This window comes from Ictalurus furcatus, chromosome 14 (assembly GCF_023375685.1).
Source record: "Ictalurus furcatus strain D&B chromosome 14, Billie_1.0, whole genome shotgun sequence".
Classification (NCBI taxonomy): domain Eukaryota; kingdom Metazoa; phylum Chordata; class Actinopteri; order Siluriformes; family Ictaluridae; genus Ictalurus; species Ictalurus furcatus.
The window spans coordinates 23,857,143-23,876,475 of record NC_071268.1 but is presented as its reverse complement, the minus strand read 5'-3'; the positions used below and the strand labels follow the sequence as shown (position 1 = coordinate 23,876,475).

General features: G+C 39.7%; 1 protein-coding gene across 4 annotated transcripts in view; it reads right to left on the bottom strand.

Annotated features, from left to right (window-relative positions):
* The window catches only part of phf21ab (PHD finger protein 21Ab), a 39,199-nt gene extending 27,504 nt beyond the window's left edge, over positions 1 to 11,695 (bottom strand). For all 4 annotated transcript variants that reach the window (XM_053641069.1, XM_053641072.1, XM_053641071.1 and 1 more), the window contains exons 1-3: positions 11,193 to 11,695; positions 759 to 799; positions 273 to 371 (exon numbers count right to left, since the gene is read on the bottom strand). In XM_053641069.1, the coding sequence (XP_053497044.1) occupies positions 273 to 329 (57 nt within the window). In that variant the 5' untranslated portion in view covers positions 330 to 371; positions 759 to 799; positions 11,193 to 11,695. The remainder of the gene's footprint in view (positions 1 to 272; positions 372 to 758; positions 800 to 11,192) is intronic.
* Positions 11,696 to 19,333: the final 7,638 nt, after the last annotated feature.

The following is a 19,333-nucleotide window of genomic DNA, read 5'->3' as shown; positions in this document are numbered from 1 at the left end:
GGGGTAGTGCAAGATGTCATAACGCGCACGCATCGACCACCTGCGTACGTATCAAACGGAGTATGCTCTGAAACGCTATGTGTACGACTGTGTGTACCAAGCACACCAGAAGCTTCAGAGTCATTAAGCCGTCATTAACACACCCACGTCTAGATGTTTACTTAAAACAAGCCGAGAAGATTAGTGCTTAAGCGACAAGGTTCAGATCCGTTTCGATTCATAATATACAAGAACTTAAAATAATAAAGTGGATTTACTGAACCGTTTCCGACCTGATGGACTTGTATTTCCACTTTCAGGGCCTCCTGTAACGTTTGTAATTCCATCATCGGTCCAGTTCGCCAGCGAGTCAGTCCCAGAAATTTTTCAGCCTGTAAAATATTTAGAAGAAAAAAAAAAAGAAAAAAAAAGAAAAAAAAGTTATTTGTTTGGGAGGTTCATTCGAATGTAATCAAATGCGTCCTGTAGGGAAAAACGACTGACACTCATTATCAAGTAGCGCTATGAAGGGACTAGTGGAGACTAGCTGGGACATTAAAGCAGTAACATTAACATGAACAGTGTGTTAGTTTTGGAGTGTCTGCAGTTATAGGTTGTGTGTGTGTGTGTGTGTGGTTTTGACTAAGGACATGACAATTACCACACAGCAATGATGTGCGAGTGAGAGGAAGCCTTACAGACATGCAGTATCATTGATTTTGGTGCGTGAGGCACTGAGCCAAAAGGACAATTATAACTGAAGCTATTACAGGACTCACCAGCTGGCAATGAGACTGGTGTCCACTCACTCTCCAACTCCCTACACACACACACACACACACACACACACACACACACACACACAATTAGACAAAGGGAGAGACACACTCAGTCTATAGAACAGTACAGCATCCACCTCTCAGCTCATTACTGTTGCACCTCTAAGTCAACATTTCTACTACTACAGGGAAAAAAAAAAAAACCCCACACACATGCAAGAACCTATTACGGTAACTCTTTAACATCTTTATTTGCACACACAAGAACTGCTGCAAATGCCAGACCTCCTGACACTGCGGCGTAAAGTCGTATTGCACTTCGGCTTCTCGTCAGATTTTCTGGCCAATCAAACGCTCTCTAGAATCTGAAGTGTCCCGCCCCCAACGTTATATTAAAAAAAATAGATAAATACATTTTTAAAAATCACCTTGCCGAAGTTGCCGTCATTGAGCGAGAGAAATCATTTCAGCAAGCGCGGGTTGTAATTGTGCGTCTTTGGCTGTTTGAACGTGCGCGTTTTATTCCGTTTCGCCCGAGAAGGAAATGACTTAAATCGTTTCACTTTGAAGAAAGAGAGGTATTTGTGCCAGCTCACGGGTTTGTGACGGGCATTCGTCCACGGTACTAACTAGGGCTGGGCGATATATCGATATCGTGATAAATGATTATGCGATACACTTCTCGGAGATATCGTTGGTATGGAGATTATATAATGTTTTTAATAATTACAAATTAAATGGCACTGAATGGATATCATTGATTTGACGTCATTTAAAAACAAACAAACTGAATCTTCTTTCTCTTTGTAGGCATTAAAGAAAAGTATCGTCAAACTCAGTTTTAAAAAATTTGAAAGGGGGAGGAGCCACTCGACATGTCCCGCCCTGACGTGGAAATTACGTCAACACGTCGAATAACTCGGCGCACTTCATGGGGACGTTAACACAGACTTTAAAAAAATTTACTGCCATGAAACGCTGTCGTAAAAACTGTGCACAATGAATTGTTGGTAAATTCTGTGCTAGTTTTGACGGATTCATGAACATAGTCAATTTAAACTGTGCACTTGTTTAGTGAGTAATCTGTGTATGTCCTCTCTCTCTCACACAAACACACACCAGGACCACAAAACTTGATACACATCCAAGTAAGTTATAAATCTGATGTACAGGTAATCTCTACTGATCGCTTATCGAAAGAAAATCAATATGGATTTTAGGAACCAAGCTTATTTACCTTTATTTATTACATAAAATATATTCTAACCTTATCTTCTTCACTTCCATCCATTTTCCATACCGCTTATCCTACACAGAGTCACGAGGAGCCTGGAGACTATCCCAGGGGACTCGGGGTACAAGGCAGTGGACACCTTGGACGGGGGGCCGACCCATCGCAGGGCACAATCTCACACACGCTCACACACTACGGGGACTATTAGGAAATGCCAATCAGAGCATGTCTTTGGACTGGGGGAGGAAACCGGTGTACCCGGGGGAAACTCCCGAAGCACGAGCAGAACATGCAAACTCCGTGCACACAGGGCGGAGGCAGGAATCGAACCCCCAACCCCGAAGGTACGAGGCAAACGTGCTAACCACTAAGTCACCGTGCCCCCCTTTACAAACTGGACGTTCAGAAAGATTTACAGACCACTGCTCGTGTCGAATTTAAGGAAAACGGTTTGCTCTACCAGACCGAACAAACTTAAAATGGACTAGAAACAACACATTATCTATTAATTGTGCCACTCCTGTGTTTTCGCAAGACTTTTTTTCCACGACACATGATTATATGCATCAGGATTAGTTTAAAACAAACAAATAAACAATCAAACAGTGCAATTTTAATAAAAGTTCTTGAGAACAGTGACGTGGAAAGCGTGCCCTTAATACAGTATTAAACCAGAGCTGGGCTACAGCATACACATTTCATACATCACCACTACAAACACACACTTGTGCTACCGCTTTATAGTCATTTGTAATTATAGTTGCTGTACCGATATTCAGCTTGGGCGCTTTTCATTAATTGCAGAGTGTAAATAAATGCAGCCTGGGTTATTGATTAAAACACAATGAAAATACAATAGAGGCTGCTCTTGCAGGCATGTACAGTACAATTCAGTTCAGTACTACACATAAGATCAGCTCAGTACAGTTCAGTACTACACATAAGATCAGTTCAGTACAGTACACATCAGTACTACACATAAGATCAGTTCAGTACAGTTCAGTACTACACATAAGATCAGCTCAGTACAGATCAGTACTACACATAAGATCAGTTCAGTACAGTTCAGTACTACACATAAGATCAGTTCAGTACAGTACAGATCAGTACTACACATAAGATCAGTTCAGTACAGTACAGATCAGTACTACACATAAGATCAGTTCAGTACAGTACAGTTCAGTACTACACATAAGATCAGTTCAGTACAGTTCAGTACTACACATAAGATCAGTTCAGTACAGTTCAGTACTACACATAAGATCAGTTCAGTACAGATCAGTACTACACATAAGATCAGTTCAGTACAGTACAGATCAGTACTACACATAAGATCAGTTCAGTACAGTACAGATCAGTACTACACATAAGATCAGTTCAGTACAGTACAGTTCAGTACTACACATAAGATCAGTTCAGTACAGTTCAGTACTACACATAAGATCAGTTCAGTACAGATCAGTACTACACATAAGATCAGTTCAGTACAGTACAGATCAGTACTACACATAAGATCAGTTCAGTACAGTACAACACATAAGATCAGTTCAGTACAGATCAGTACTACACATAAGATCAGTTCAGTACAGTACCGTTCAGTACTACACATAAGATCAGTTCAGTACAGTACCGTTCAGTACTACACATAAGATCAGTTCAGTACAGTACCGTTCAGTACTACACATAAGATCAGTTCAGTACAGATCAGTACTACACATAAGATCAGTTCAGTACAGTACCGTTCAGTACTACACATAAGATCAGTTCAGTACAGATCAGTACTACACATAAGATCAGTTCAGTACAGTACCGTTCAGTACTACACATAAGATCAGTTCAGTACAGTACCGTTCAGTACTACACATAAGATCAGTTCAGTACAGATCAGTACTACACATAAGATCAGTTCAGTACAGTACCGTTCAGTACTACACATAAGATCAGTTCAGTACAGTACCGTTCAGTACTACACATAAGATCAGTTCAGTACAGTACAGATCAGTACAGAACTACACACAATCTAATGGAAGAGCTTCCTGTCTAAAGCTCCTTGTCATGTGGTTTTGCACAAGTCGATTAGAGGCATAAAAAGAAAATGCTACAAACATCCTAATGTTCAAGCAACAACTGAATCCAACTTGGTTATGAATAATAATAATCGCAATTAAAAAAATGAACGTCGTCATCAAAGAACCTTCAGGACATTCTGAGAAGAGAAAATGTCTGCCGACCCAATGCCTCAGTTTAAAGCTTCAGTGTACTAAGACTTACGTTATTTAGCTATTTATTTATTTAGTTAAAAGATTAACCCAAGGAACAGTATTAGAAGAAGGAACACACTGTACTAAACTGTACTTTTCCGTGTCTCTGGAGTGATACCCCGTCAGTATGTATCTTTTGCATGGTAATGTGAACGTTGTGTACCTTTAAAATGATTTAGGGCACACAACTAGACCTGAAGGACCACTCTTGTACATTTAATTAGCTTTTAGTGTAATACTTTAAAAAGGTGATATAGGCTGTTGCTCAGGGCCCCCAGATCATCAGGAGGTCCCAGGACTCCTCCCCCTTTAAAAAAACAAAAAAAAACAAAAGCAAATAGTCTGATTCAGGCGTTCACATGGCTATTTTTTCCCCCCTATTAACCGGATTATTTCAGATTCAGATCTACGTCACCCCTTTCAATCCGATGGAAATTTAATTCGGATCGACCGAGGTGTTCACGTGAAGGCTTTTCAATCCGTCTGAGCCATCAACACGATTACTAAAGGATTAGTTGGTTGCAAGTAAAAGTACTAATGTCGTGTGAAAAGGATCAAAACTGTCATTTATGTCAGTAAATTAATGTAAAATCTAACGTAACTAACGTCAGAACATCAGGCAGAAGGGGCGATCATGAACACGTGTGCGAAATGAATGATAATTAACAGGACGTAGTAAATTTGCTCGCTTTCGTGCTTCCGCTCGATATATCCAGACTAAGAAGTGTTAGGCTGGACACGTGTTAGGTTGCTAACTCGTTACTACGAGCTATGACATGTAGTCTGTCGACTTTAAAGATAATCACAACTCCGGCAGATGAAACGCTTATCACCTGCAGTTCTTTTCAGCAACTCAGAACAAGATCAGGACCAATGAAGAAACGATTTTCAAAACTCAAAACTTTTACCATGCTTAGTAGCCTAATGAAATAAGGGTTATTTTTTTTCAGGCGCCATAAGGAAACATACTGGGGCAACTGAAAATGATGCAAGTACATTTTAATTTTTGCACATTTATGCAGTGATCTAAAATCAGCCAATCATGTGGCAGCAGCACAATGCATAAAATCATGCAGATACAGGTCAAGAGCATCAGTTAACGTTCACGTCAAACATCAGAATGAAGAAAAAGTGCGATCTGTGTGACTTTAGACGTGGCGTGGATGTCGGTACCAGATGGGCTGGTTTGAGCATTTCAGAAACTGCTGATCTCCTGGGATTCACACACAACATTCTGTAGAGTTTACACAGAATGGTGCAAAAAAAAAAAAAAAACTGCAGGCTGAAACACCTTGTTGATGAGAGAGACTCGCCCAAGCTGTCCAGTTTGATCAACTTCGTGCCCATGATAGTCTCAGATTCCTGTTCTTGTCTGACAGGAGAGGAACCTGATGTGGTCTTCTGCTCCGGTAGCTCATCCACCTCAAGGTCGCGCATCATGCTGAGATGCTTTTCTGCTCACCACGGTTATACAGAATAATTATTCGCACCACCACTTGTGAGTTTTTCGCACCACTCTGTGTAAACTCTACAGACTGTTGTTGTGTGAAAATCCCAGGAGATCAACAGTTTCTGAAATACTCAACCAGGCCCTTCTGGTACCGACATCCACGCCACGTCTAAAGTCACACAGATCGCACTTTTTTCTTCATTCTGATGTTTGACGTGAACATTAACTGAAGCTCTTGACCTGCATCCACGTGATTTTTTGCACTGCGTTGCTGCCACATGATTGGCTGATTAGATAACTGCATGAACGTGCTGGTGTTCTTATTAAAGTGGATGTTGTGTGTATAACTAGCCAGTCATGTCTAAATTACGTCCGCTAAGATTCACCGCCGGCGATTTCTTTAGTGCTACAATACACAGACTATTACAATCCGCTTATTACTACGATTGTTTATTAAACTGTTTTTCCCTCATTGAAGATAGGGGAATACTAATTCTGTTCATTCTTGCACATTAGATAATATGACTGGTGTGGGTGGGTGGGAAGATTGATTAAGTTGTCACTAAGGGTCCCTAAATGTCACGTTAAAGGTGCATTAATTAATTGTTTTTATTCCTTACTTATACAAATAACATGGAAGATATGTAGAACATGATAAAAATAAATAAATGATTTTTTTTTTTTTTTTTAATTGATTAAGTTACAACCTTAGCAAAAGTGTATAAAGTTGCTGAGGAGAAAAAAAAAAAGACTTCTGGTCCGTAATGCTCGTTTGTGTTTGGTTGCGCCCCCTGTCAGTCATTTTATAGGCACTCTACGGGCCACATAGATCCTGAGGATCCCACCTAGCTTTGTGAACATGGGCAGGAATCATTCAAACGTCGAACCCACGTAACTGCTATAGACATAATCTTGGGGTTAAAAAAAAACCTCAACAGAAGAAAACAAAAAAACCTCACCTAATGCATCTAAGTTAAAGCGCACCCATTATGGTTTTGAAATAGGGCTGGACGATTAATCGAAAAGTAACCGAAACCCAGAACCTCTAACGACGTAATTTCCCCTTGTCGATTATTATTATTTTTTTATTCCTGTTACTACTTTCCCTTTAAGAACATACTACTGCGTGTGTAGTCACGTGACTCCGCCCCGTCCAGTCAGCGGCACGGAAGCAACATGGAGATGGACTCAACCACCTAGATAACTGAGCAACAGGAACAGCTTGTACCAAAGAAAAACACAGTGTCCCTCATTTGGACGCATTCTGGCTTCAGTAAAGAAGACACCGAACAAAATTTCGTCAAATGTAAACATTGCAGAAAAACCATTTCAGCGACCAAAGGTAATACCACCAATCTGTGTCAACACTCACAGCACAATCAGGTTACGGATGAACAGTACATGGCTAAAAAACAAACAAACAAACAAACAAACAAAAAAACTGACAAGCGCCCAGCAACAAGTACCTTCCCAAAGCAGATGTCGATAACACAAGCATTTAAAAAAATGCTACACAATATGAAAAGGATTCAAGAAGATGGAAAGAAATAACTGACACCATTTGTTACTACATCGCGAAAGATATGGCTCCCATAGCTACAGTGGAGCGCAGTGGGTTTAAACACCGCGGTAAAACTCTCCACAGAACATACACTATGCCAGTGCAACCATATTTTCCCCAAACTGCGCTGGCCAACATGTACAAAACATCATAAAAGGGTAGCTGCTGAACTGAAGTCTGCACTTTGCAGCCACATCTGATCTAGTTTATATAGTTTATAGTAGTTCAATAGTTTGTGTTTCCTTCAATTATTTTAAAATAAGATAAGAAGCTTAGGGAAAAAATTAGATTAGAAAAAAAAAATATCCCACCTTTAATAGTTGAGCATGTTTACAGTACAAACCTTGTCTGTAAACTATGAGGGCAACCCCCCCCCAAAGCAAAATAATCATTCATTAATCGTAATCGAGGTAAAAGGTTCAATTAATCGAGATTTTGATTTTAGGTCATATCGTCCAGCCGTATTTTGAAACGAGCCTAATTTTGTTTTAAAAGTTTCATACAATAGCTTTATATGCATCCGAGGACAAAAAACACTTTAATGTGCTCATAATTTAAATTGCCGCATTACCTTTTCCCCCCAGTGTCACAAACGACTCACAAACAAATCCGATCTAAAGGATTTGTTCTAAACTCCTCCTTTCAGAGAGCATACTCTGCTCTGATTGGTCAGATGTCCCAGTCTGTTGTGATTGGTCAAACGCTGTCAGCGTGTGTCGAAAAGGAAACGCCCACTACCGTAACCGTCTGTCAGCGAGCAGCCGATGAAGACCAGAGGCGGGGTTTTTTGTTACAAACCTGCGTAGGTTAGTACAGGAAGTAAAGTCTGGAATCACTAACGACTTGTTTCAGCAGATTCAGTTCCTTCTTTTGGGAGTCATTAACTCCGTTTGTCGTGCGCTTTGATTTTTGAAACTTTGCAGACTTTTTACATTCACTATCAGCTCTATAACACACTGCATGAAAGATAATATTTGAAAAACCATAATAGGTGCACTTTAAGTTCTATGTAGAGTTATACCTTGTGCATCTGACGTGTGCTATACACACCATGTACATCGGGGTTGTCCAGAGTCTGGCCCCAGGGCCGGATGCAGCATGTGGACAGATGCTAACTGGCTACTCTGTTAGAATGTATGATGGGTGACTTATAATTAGACTATTACTGTCCATGTAAATGTAGTGAGTGAGAAGGGGCTGGAAACCACTAAGCACCACCCGAGAAGTGGACATCCACGAACATCCACTGACAAAGACACAACCGACATGGTGCTGGCAAACATAGTCCCCTGTGTATGGAGACTTTTGGAACGCAATGTATTTGTATTACACACACACACACACACATATACATACATACATACACACAGAGATATAAAATAAACTGAAGGGTTTAGAACTTTTGAATATTTAACAAAGAAAGTAAACGTTCTTGAATATTTAATATTTGGCACTATTTCTAGGTCCCTGTTTAAATGTAAAAAAATGTGTGATATTGACCGTGTTAACTGCTTTGTACCTCGTGCCTGATTTTTTTCCAGTTGAAAGACGTGTTCAGACAACACGCTGATGGATTTGATCTAAAACGGATCATAAGGTTTTGCACAAACTTGTGGAGCTCGATTGCACGGTCATTAAACCGAAAAATGGGACGTACCAAATCCTAAGAAACTCTGAAATGCATGTAAATAAATTTTCACTCAAGTTGTTGTCGATAAATATCATTTTTAACACAACTATTTTTTAATTACAGTAGAAAAGAATGCACTTCAACTAGCGCTCTCAGACGTCTGGACCCCACTGTATGGTATTGTGATGGTCAAATCTGGCCCCCTTTGGGGAAAGAAGGGAGGGAAAAAAGTTTGTACACCCCTGATGTACATGAAGGTTCTGATGTGTGTGCTGTTCAACACGTGCACCTCTCGAAGAGCGACAAACTAAATTGTTTCACCTCAGGTACAAACCCAGGTAAAAGAACTGAGCTTTACAGGAAATGTAAAACTAACTAAATGTAAACAAACGGACAAGCATTTCGATTTGATCGAAACAAATAACAGCTTATAACTACATGAATACGAGTGTCACCTGGTGAGATTAAACATCTACAGGACAGAGCTGGGCGATATAGTGATACAACATCGATATCGTGATAAACGATTACACGATACGCTTTTCTACGGTATCGTCGGTATGGCGACGTACCGTTTACCTTTTTAATACTCAATCACAAATTAAATGATACTGAACGTGTGCCGCCGTGTTTACATTTATTTTTACTTAAACGTCCGTCCCCGTAAACATTACAGAAAGTATCGTCAAACTCGGTTTAACGGTCATTTTTCCCCCCCCTACTGTTTTACAGACAGTTTACTAGCTAAAACGACGTGAATCGTCGAAACGTCCTTGAGTATCGCGATACGATATTTCTGCCGTGTCGTATCGTCCAGCCCTGGTACAGTAACACTATTAGGAAATATACACAGGGGTAAACACCGAGAGTGTTTTGTGAAGTGAGTACATTATAAGCTTGATGTTAAATCTTGAAAGAAGAAAGAAAGAAAGAAAATAATCCACAACACAACAAAACACCATCAAAAAACTCCATATGAGCCTGGACTCATCTTCCTGCTGCTCACCTGAGAACTATCGCAAAGTGCAAAGGGACAGAAGCACAACATTTGCTAACTCAAGTACACTAAAAAAAAAAAGCGTTAATGAGACATGAAAACGTGTCTCACATGTGTGTGTGTGTGTGAGAGAGAGAGAGAATCTGCAAGGTGCACAGAAACAGCTCAACTCCAACAGCACACTTTCTTTATGAGGCCTAAAGCAGCTCCTATAAATTGAGGATGATGCAGGACTCGGTAGAAAAGTGCACTTTATTCCCACACGGGCCTAGCCTTCTTTACACCTGGAGGGACTGTTTTATTTCATTTCATTAACAGGAGTGAATGAGAACAAAAGAAGATGAAATAATAATAATAATAATAATAATTTTTTTTAATAAAAAAAAAAGAAAGAAAGAAAGAAAGTTTCCAAGCAGTTCGGGGTGGCTACCCGTCTTTGCTAGCTGAATCTCAAAACAATCTGCTCGGTCCTGTTACTTGGTGCATTAGCTAGCTAGGTGCATTAGCAAAGGCGACAGAGCGAACAAGTTTAGACGAGACACCGACTAAACATTTCTTAAACATGGAAGTGCGTTTATTAACAACTGAACAACTCGGCCGAGGTTGTCAGAAACAAACCGGTGAACTAGATAAGCTTGTTTTCGTAATGAATAACTAGCTAGAAGAGAAAGCGAGAGAGAGAGAGAGGTAGAAAGAGAGAGACTCTGATGTGGCATCGTGCTAGCACTCCGGCTAACCAACGCTTTTTCATAGGAGAAGAGAAGCTAACACAACACAGCTAGAGGCTAACAAGCTAGCACTAGCCAATTGCAACGACATATAACTGTATTGGCAGGCTAACTGCGAGCAGTGTGTTGTGTTGTGTTGTGTTTCGCTTGATAAGACGTTTTCTAAACACCGCAACAAATTTGTTTGCACAAACAAGATTTCCCCATGAAGTTAAACACGGTCCTTTTTATTATTATTAGAATTTATTTTGTTTTCGCTTGGACTCCTCCTAATAAGCAGTGCATTTAAGGAATAACACTCAACTCTTAGAATAAGGAGAAACCAAGCAAAAAGGCAGGCAGGAGGCAGGCATCCAGACTTCCTCACATTACAACCCCCACACACACACACACTCACACACATGTGTGTATATACATACACATACATATATATACACACATCTTGACTCTACGAAAACAAAAGCGGCACAATAAAGCGACCAAAGTCCACAAAACGGCGAGAATAATATTTAAAAATAAAAAAAAAAGTTTTAATAATATATATTTTCTGAAAACATCCCGAGGTGCACTTACCCAGCACTCTTCACTTGAGCGGTAGTCCTCCTGACAAATTATTTAAATAAATATTTACAAACACCCCCCCCCAAATATCTCGGCACAAAAAAAAAAAAAAAAACAATCTCCGAAACGATCCCTTACATAACTGTAGCCGTACACCAAGCATGGATTTACTCGGATGGATCCGATCTTATTTTTTTTGTTTGCTAGAATTTAATTTGTGCGTTTCTCTTTTTTTATTATTTATTTAAAAAAAAAAGAAGAGAGAAACTGAGATACAAAACAAGAAGAACTCTTCTTCAATCTCATTCACCACGACCGCAGCACAAAACCGATCAATGCGCGCAGGAAGAGGGAGACGAAGGGGCTGTTCAAACTACACGGAGAACGCCTGGGTTTAGCTTATTTGTAGGTTAGATGGTTTTATGTTCAATAAAAGAACGTAAAAGTGCTCGCTGTTGGTCAAATCCGTGCGGCAAACTGAAAGCGAAACGTGTTTTGAAACAGGACTACTTTTTGTGACGGTGCGGCGAATTTATTTCACTTTGCCTAGGGAACAGTGGTACTGCGACTTCCATTGCCTAGGGAAAAACCCGGATGTAAACTCGGCGAAACTCATCTGGAGAGAAGTGGCACAGCCGAACTCCGTTCAACTCAACGCCAAGCAAAAAGAAGTAGCTCAGAAAAAAAAGGAGAAGGAGGAGCAGGCCTTTGGTTATATCCTAATAAAGTGGCTTTTACTTTGTTTGACGAGACGCTTTACTTGTGCATCTCGAGTCCAGTCCCTCATAAACACGTGCATCGGTAATCATATTGTGCTGCGGGTGAATCGGTGGAGAAACAATACTCTTGCTGAGTGCGTGTTATGAAAGAGGAGGCTGCAGCTCCGTTAACCAATAAACAGTTTTTTTTTTGTGGTTTTTTTTTTGTGGTGGTGCGCCGCCATGACATATTTTTTGAGCCTGGGTATTATTCCACACACTTTCATTAAAGTGTTTCAAGAACCGTCTTAAAGGTGCAATAGTCACTATTTTTCATTTCTGACTAGTACAAATAATGTGTGTGTGTGTGTGGTGGGGGAGGGGTTGGGGTTATGCAGAAATTAAAATAATAATGATAATAATAGATTAAGCAGCATTTTCACAGAACAAGTATATTATCAAGCTGAGAAATGAAAGCAGTTTGGAAACCTTATTTCCGGTCCGGAATGTTTGTTTATATTTGGATTGGCCCCTCTTGTCAGTCATTTTATAGACACGCCCAACTCCACCTCCCCCCTACCCCCTCCCTTCCTCCCTCCACCAACTCTTCTTCACGTCCTCTTAAATCATTCTGAGGAGAATTTTTCATCTTTATACGCAATGAGTTTTGAGTTGAATGCTTGAAAATGATGTTCTGACCCTCCTGGCTAAAGATAACTGTAATTGCACCACCATAGTCGTTGCTGTCAGTAACTATAAGTTTTGGGGGCTGAGGTTCATGTACATGGTTGCGAATGGGGCCAGGCTAAGTGAGTTAATATATATATATATATATATATATATATATATATATATATATATATATATATAATATTGCTCATGAGGAAAGGGCTAAGATTCGTCAGGAACGCTGCCAGAAGCTATGAATCTCATATGCTGCAGGTCATAACAGCAAAAGGGTGCTCTAAGTACTAAAGATGCTTGCCGTGAAGGGGTTGAATAATTTTGAAACTGGAGAAATCATAAGTTGCATTTTCAGTTGAATTCGGGGAAACCACTTGAAGCATTCGTTATGTTGAAATATTTCAATTGCTTTTGTTTGATTTGTTCATTGCAAACGGCTGAAAGTCTGTAAATTTTGACAATAAACCTGATTTGCAATGGGGGTTGAATAATTCTGATTGCAACAATGTGTGTGTGTATATATATATATATATATATATATATATATATATATATATATATATATATATATATATACACATACATACATAAAATTATTCAACTCTCATCACCTCCACCCATTTAACCAGTTAGAGGCATATTTTTCCACAAATCTCACCTAATGCGCCTTCAGATAAGTGGTTCTGGATAGGTCTAAGGTTCAGAGATAGCACGAAACGTTTTTCGAGAGGTGTTATATGATTTTGTTAGGTTATGGAGGTGTAAATATCATGTGAAGCTAAATATGATGAAATTCTGTTTCTGTAGAATGATTAGCTACGTATAATACTACACTATATAACTAAAAGTTTTTGGACGTTTGATATGTGTTTCTTTCCCAAACTACTGGCACAAAGTTGGAAACATACGTATGAAATGTCTTTGTATGCTGTAGCTTTACAATTTCCCTTCACTGGAACTAAGAGGCCCAAACCTGTTCCAGCATGATGATGCCCCTGTGCACAAAGCGAGCCCCATGAAGACACGGTTTGCCAAGGATGTAATGGAAGAACTTGAGTGTCCTGCACAGAGCCCTGACCTCAACGCCGACTGCACCCCAGGCCTCCTCACCCAACATCACTAATGCTCTTGTAGCTGAATGAACACAAATCCCAACAGCCATGCTCAAAAATCTAGGTGAAAGCCTTCCCAGAAGAGTGGAGGTTATTATAACAGCAAAGAAAGGACTAAATCTGGAATGGCATGTTCAGCAAGCACATACAGGTGTGATGGTCCGGTGTCGACAAAACTTTAGACCATAAAGTGTACACATTATAATAGTTACCCCTTTTCAACTCCCCCCCCCCCCCCCCCAAAAAAAATAAAACTCAACATGTGTTCAGATACTGGGGCAAAACAATTGAATATGTTGACCTCAACATGACTAACCGAATGAGTCGTTTTTCAAGCAAACAATACTCATTTACAGTCTACAAGCTCAGATTCCCTATATGAACCTTAACTATTATAAGTGATGACAGTGAAGCTATAATCTGTAAAGCAGCCTAGGGTGTTAGAAAGGCCCTGCATAAATTGAACACACAAATAAATAAATAAATACAATAAATAAACTGGACTCAGGCATTGTGTAAAGACTTATTTAGTCCCTTTTAACAACACACTTTATACCAGTTTCACCACTTAGAGTGCTGTTCTATATTATTATACTCATAATATCCATATGTACCTTATTAGATAACATTGCATCCAATAATTATTTTGTGTGGTGACCAGCTGCATTGACCCACTGCATACTTCTGTAATGATAGTTTTCTAAAGTTACATGCCGTTTTTTTTATTTATTTATTTAACTACAACAAAAGCTATAATTGGAATGCTGCTGAACTCAGTACCACTTAGTCCTGGGCTTTTTAGAGTCTATGAATGGATAGTGCGATATCTACTGTGTGTCTTTTTTTTTATTATTTACTTAGTAATGTTTGTTTATAGATTTAGTTTATTGTTGGAATTAATGGCCAATACTTTATTATTTAGTATTTATTTTTAGAATTACCCCACCTGTTGAAATAAAGCACAGTGTGTCCTGTCCTTTCAAGATGGCACAACACTCCGTCCGTGTTAAACTGCCCTGGAGAATTGCAGCTGGTCTTTATTAAAATGAACAGAATACATTTTTGAAAAATTGAAATGAGGTTTTATGTGGAATCATTTATCGGAGGACGCTTGCTTATTCTGGTTTCAGATGATGTTTATTCTTTCTAAAGAAACAAAACCAAACACTAATTGAGTTTTAAAAAAAGCATTCGTAAGGGAATGCTAAATTAAAGACGGTCTTTATTGTTTAGGCCTCATGACATCAGACTCAGTAGTGGCGGTTAGAAGAGTCTCGGTGAGAGCTGTAGTGAGATTAAAGATGATGAAGAAGAAGATGAAACAATTGAACAGTTTTTTTTTTGACTGTTATAAGGGAGGTCTAGGATAAAGTAAAAGAAATGGGATTTAGGGCTGAAATGAATATGAATTCGGTTTGCTGTGGGATTTTTAAAGGAAGCGTAACTAAAAGTGAGCATGACTTCTTGTGGTTTATAATATGTATGATTAAAACAAAACTTTGGGGGTGGGCAGTTATTTCACATAAAAGCATTCAGGATGGAACTGAAGAGACAATAAAACAGTTTCATGGATCTATCTTAATTAATAACTGCACTCTTATAACTAATAAAAATGAGTGTATGATGGCCTTGTTCTAATGTTATATTTGTAAATGCAGAAATTTCAATAAAATGTATATTATTTTAAAGAAAAGGGCGGGAAAAAACAGTACTAATCGTTTTGGTCAGAAGAGGGAGACATAATATTGCATATTCTCACACAGCCAGCGAGCCATTGGACAAACTAGACCACAATCTATCCAGCTGCATTGTCTCGGTCAGTACCATAAGACCGGTTAGTAAATGTCATATAATTGTGAGACACTAAAGAGAGTGAAACAGAAATTTAGAGCTGCACATATGTAGAAGATTCGTGTAAAGTTTCCAGATGTGTAATGATGTTACTGCAAAGTGCCCGAAGAGCTTATTTTCTATAGTATCTTTATGGCTACCTTATAAAATCTGCGGCTTGTAATTCGTATTTCTCATTAATGGTAACAAAAGGTTTTCAGATTTTCAGAAAATTCAGTAAGGATATATATACATTATTGTCTATATTCATCTGAAGCAAATAGGTGTAATTCCACAGGCCCTGAGTAGAGGCAGGACCCAAGAGGACCCTAAGAAATGTCCTAAAATGTCTACACCAAGGGCCTAAACAGCACAAAATTCTAACACAGTGATGAGGATTCATAAACAGTGGGTTTATTTTGAAAGATTCTTTTAAATAAATTGATTAGCAAGCACAAAATTAACCACAAATGATTCATTTTCACTATAGTAAGCGTACTACTGGTGGTTAAAGCATGTTTTACCATGGTGTTTTGTGTGTGTGTGTGTGTGTGTGTGTGTGTGTGTGTGTTTAGGCTATGTATGTATCTAAACATTTAAGTCCTAACATTTGCTTCTTAGATGATATACTAAAGCTACATGTAATCTGTCTGGCTTTCACAGAGTTTAAAGGAGCCCTACTATGCCCCTTTTTACAAGATGTAATATAAGTCCCAGGTGTCCCCAAAATGTGTCTGTGAAGTTCCAGCTAAAAATACCCCAAGGATCATTTATAACACCGTGCTATAAATGCCCCTTTTTGGGTGGAAGCAGAAACACGCTGTTTTCGTGTGTGTCTCTTTAAATGCAAATGAGCTGCTGCTCCCCGCCCCCTTTCCGGAAGAGGGCTGCGCCTTTACAGCTCGTGCTTCGGATACTTTGGCAACAAAAATCAGGAGAACCGGTGTGACTGACACCAATAATTACCGGTGTTCAACCCTATATGCATGAATTATACAGATAGTAAGCGTTTTCGGGTTAAAAATTAAAATCTCCGTGAATACAATCAGAGACGATGGTAACTTTAGCCGTGGAATCTGCTAACAAGCTCATTCAGAAAAGCAATTTGCAAACATTCACAAAATAAAGTGTGATACTTACGTCTTCTTTATATGAATCAACTTTTCAGCAAATCCTGCTTCGTATTGACCCTCGTTCACATAGCAGTCTGGTGTAAAATGATTTGAACAAACATATACCAATTTAGGTATTTTTCGGGGAACATTTCCTTCATAAATATAACTTCTCCACTGCGTCTTCACCGGCTCTGATGCCGGGCGTACATAAAGACTCTATGTTCATTCTCACAGCCAACAACAGAACAGTTACAAAGCTTACGAAGCTGAGCCATTCTTCTTAACACTGTAGCTGCTCCAGCTCGGAGAACATGGCGGACTGTGTGCAGCTCACTCAGGGGAGGAGCTAAGCTAATAGAGCAGAGTCCATCACCAGTCGTGGGCGGGGCCTGTTCCAACGTGACGTCACGTTGGAGAGAAAAAGCAAACGACCCGTTTTGAGACAATGTTCATGATTTATGGGGAATAAAAAAAAAAAAGGAGTGGGTGGATTTTTACCATTACACAGTGGTTGTGTACACAAAAAGTGAATTTTGCATAATCGGTCCCCTTTAATGGAAAACTCTGTATTCACCACCTCTGTCACGTATTTCCAAATAATACTTTTCATATGTTTCATTGTACTGATAAAAGATTAGAGAACTCTTTCTGCGTGGGTCTACTCATTTTAGAAAGAGATGATGCTTCTAAAGAGATGCTTCGACATCAACCTCCAAAATATCATTTACAGTGCAAGAGAAGGGGTTTATGCCGTAAAAAAAATAAATAAATGTTGAACTTGCCTGCATACTGTACAACTAGCTATACAATTGGTGCATATTTGGGGCATGTGCACTCAGACAGGTGTGCCTGACCCCTTGTAAACATCCTAGGGTCACCCCCAGGGAACATACTGATAAATTCAAAGCGTATGGTCTGCTGTGCCATGGTGACCCATTCAACTAGGATTGTTGGTCTGGCCTGATGGATAGTGGGAACGGAGGGCCCGCTAGTAACATCAGTAATAGTTGAATCATGGTCTGTTCAGCCAGGAAGAGGCATCCTGGCCTAAAACAGCTGCCTCTGCACTGTCTGTGAAGCACACCAGCCAGTGTGTTGTCTGTCTGTTTGCAAACAGAATTCCGTTCTGCCATAAGTATTCACGATTAACTGAGCCACCATCTTTTGGATCCCTGGATATAGCTGTGAGAAAGTGCAGCGCATCTGATGCTTTCAGTTCACTAGGTATGCAGCTCTCAGAGATGCTGAGGATGGTGTGCATCTTCCCACTTCCAAAGCTTTTTGACCCACCTCAACAATGCTTGCTCTTATCACCATTCTCGACTCATGCTTTTGCGATAAGTCTGACATTGATTCGCCATTCAGACAACATTGTAATGGTCTGTGGTCCCTTGTAATTTTCTATCTGCCGATTTTGATCGAGACAACCCTGTCTTCTGTCAGAAAGGCTCGCATGAAGTCGAGCTTCATACCCATGAACAGTCTGTGCAAGTGTTAAATGGCGTTCTTTTTAATAGACTTTCTTTCCTAGATCTTCAACATGTGAGATTGGGAGCTCTGTCTGGCTCATCACTTGCTCTTGGGACTGTCTAGCAGCCTGTTATCTTGATAGGGGGTTACACACTACCAGCACCGTCAGTGCTCGCACACATTTTGCAAGGATGGTCCTTAAACTTCATCTTCTACACTCTACACTCTACTGCCTTTAGAAGAGGAATTGCTGAAGGCAGTACTGGGCTCCCTTGAGTGCTGTACTTCGTTGCGCTGTTGCATTCCCACGAATAGCTCTTGCATTTGGCCCTTCCAGCTATTTTAATCTGCGTTCCAACACAGTAAAAACACTTACTTCGCCTCTTCCATGGGTCTAGTAACAGCTGAGTCTAGTGACAACCTGTTAGATGCCATATTCATTTCTTTGGATCATCTTTGAACATGGCCACCTTCAACGTAAAAAAAAAAAGGGGGGAGGGGGCACATTTAAAAAGTGTGTTCCAATTCATCCCAAAGGTGATCAGTGGGGTTGAGGTCAGGGATCTGTGCAGGAGTTCTTCCACTCCATTCTTGGCAAACCATATCTTCATGGAGCTTAATTTGTGCGCAGGGGCATTGTCATGCTGGGACAGGCTTGGGCCCCTTAGTTCCAGTAAAGAGAAATTATAATGCTACAACGTACAAAGACATTCTATACAATTGTGAGCGTCCAAAATTGTGGCAACAATTTGAAGAAGGAACACACATGGGTGCGATGGTCAGGTGTCCACATACTTTTGGCCATGTACTGTAATGTATGTTTATACAACAGTTAGTTCCAGTCCACTAATTTGATTGGAAAAGCATCATTTCAAAAGTGCGTATATTTAGTATTAAGTGTCTGTCGGTCTATGCGCTGCACGGCAACACACAACACTCTATCCAGATGTGGCTTCTTTGAGAACTATTTTTGTTGACGGAGCAAAATAAATAAATAAATAAATTATATATATATATTAGGACGCTGTATCTGAAATGCCAGCTACTTGATATGAATTTCTTGTCTATAGAACTGTTGTACAAAAGCAGTATCTCTCTCACAATCATGCTCTTGTATGCAATGTCAGCATGGCTGTGATTACCTGAATAAACTAACATTTAGTACAACAGCACTCTTGCGCATACAATACATTTTATATTGTTGTATATTCTCCTGGAGTTAATGGACAGATGGACTAGTTGTT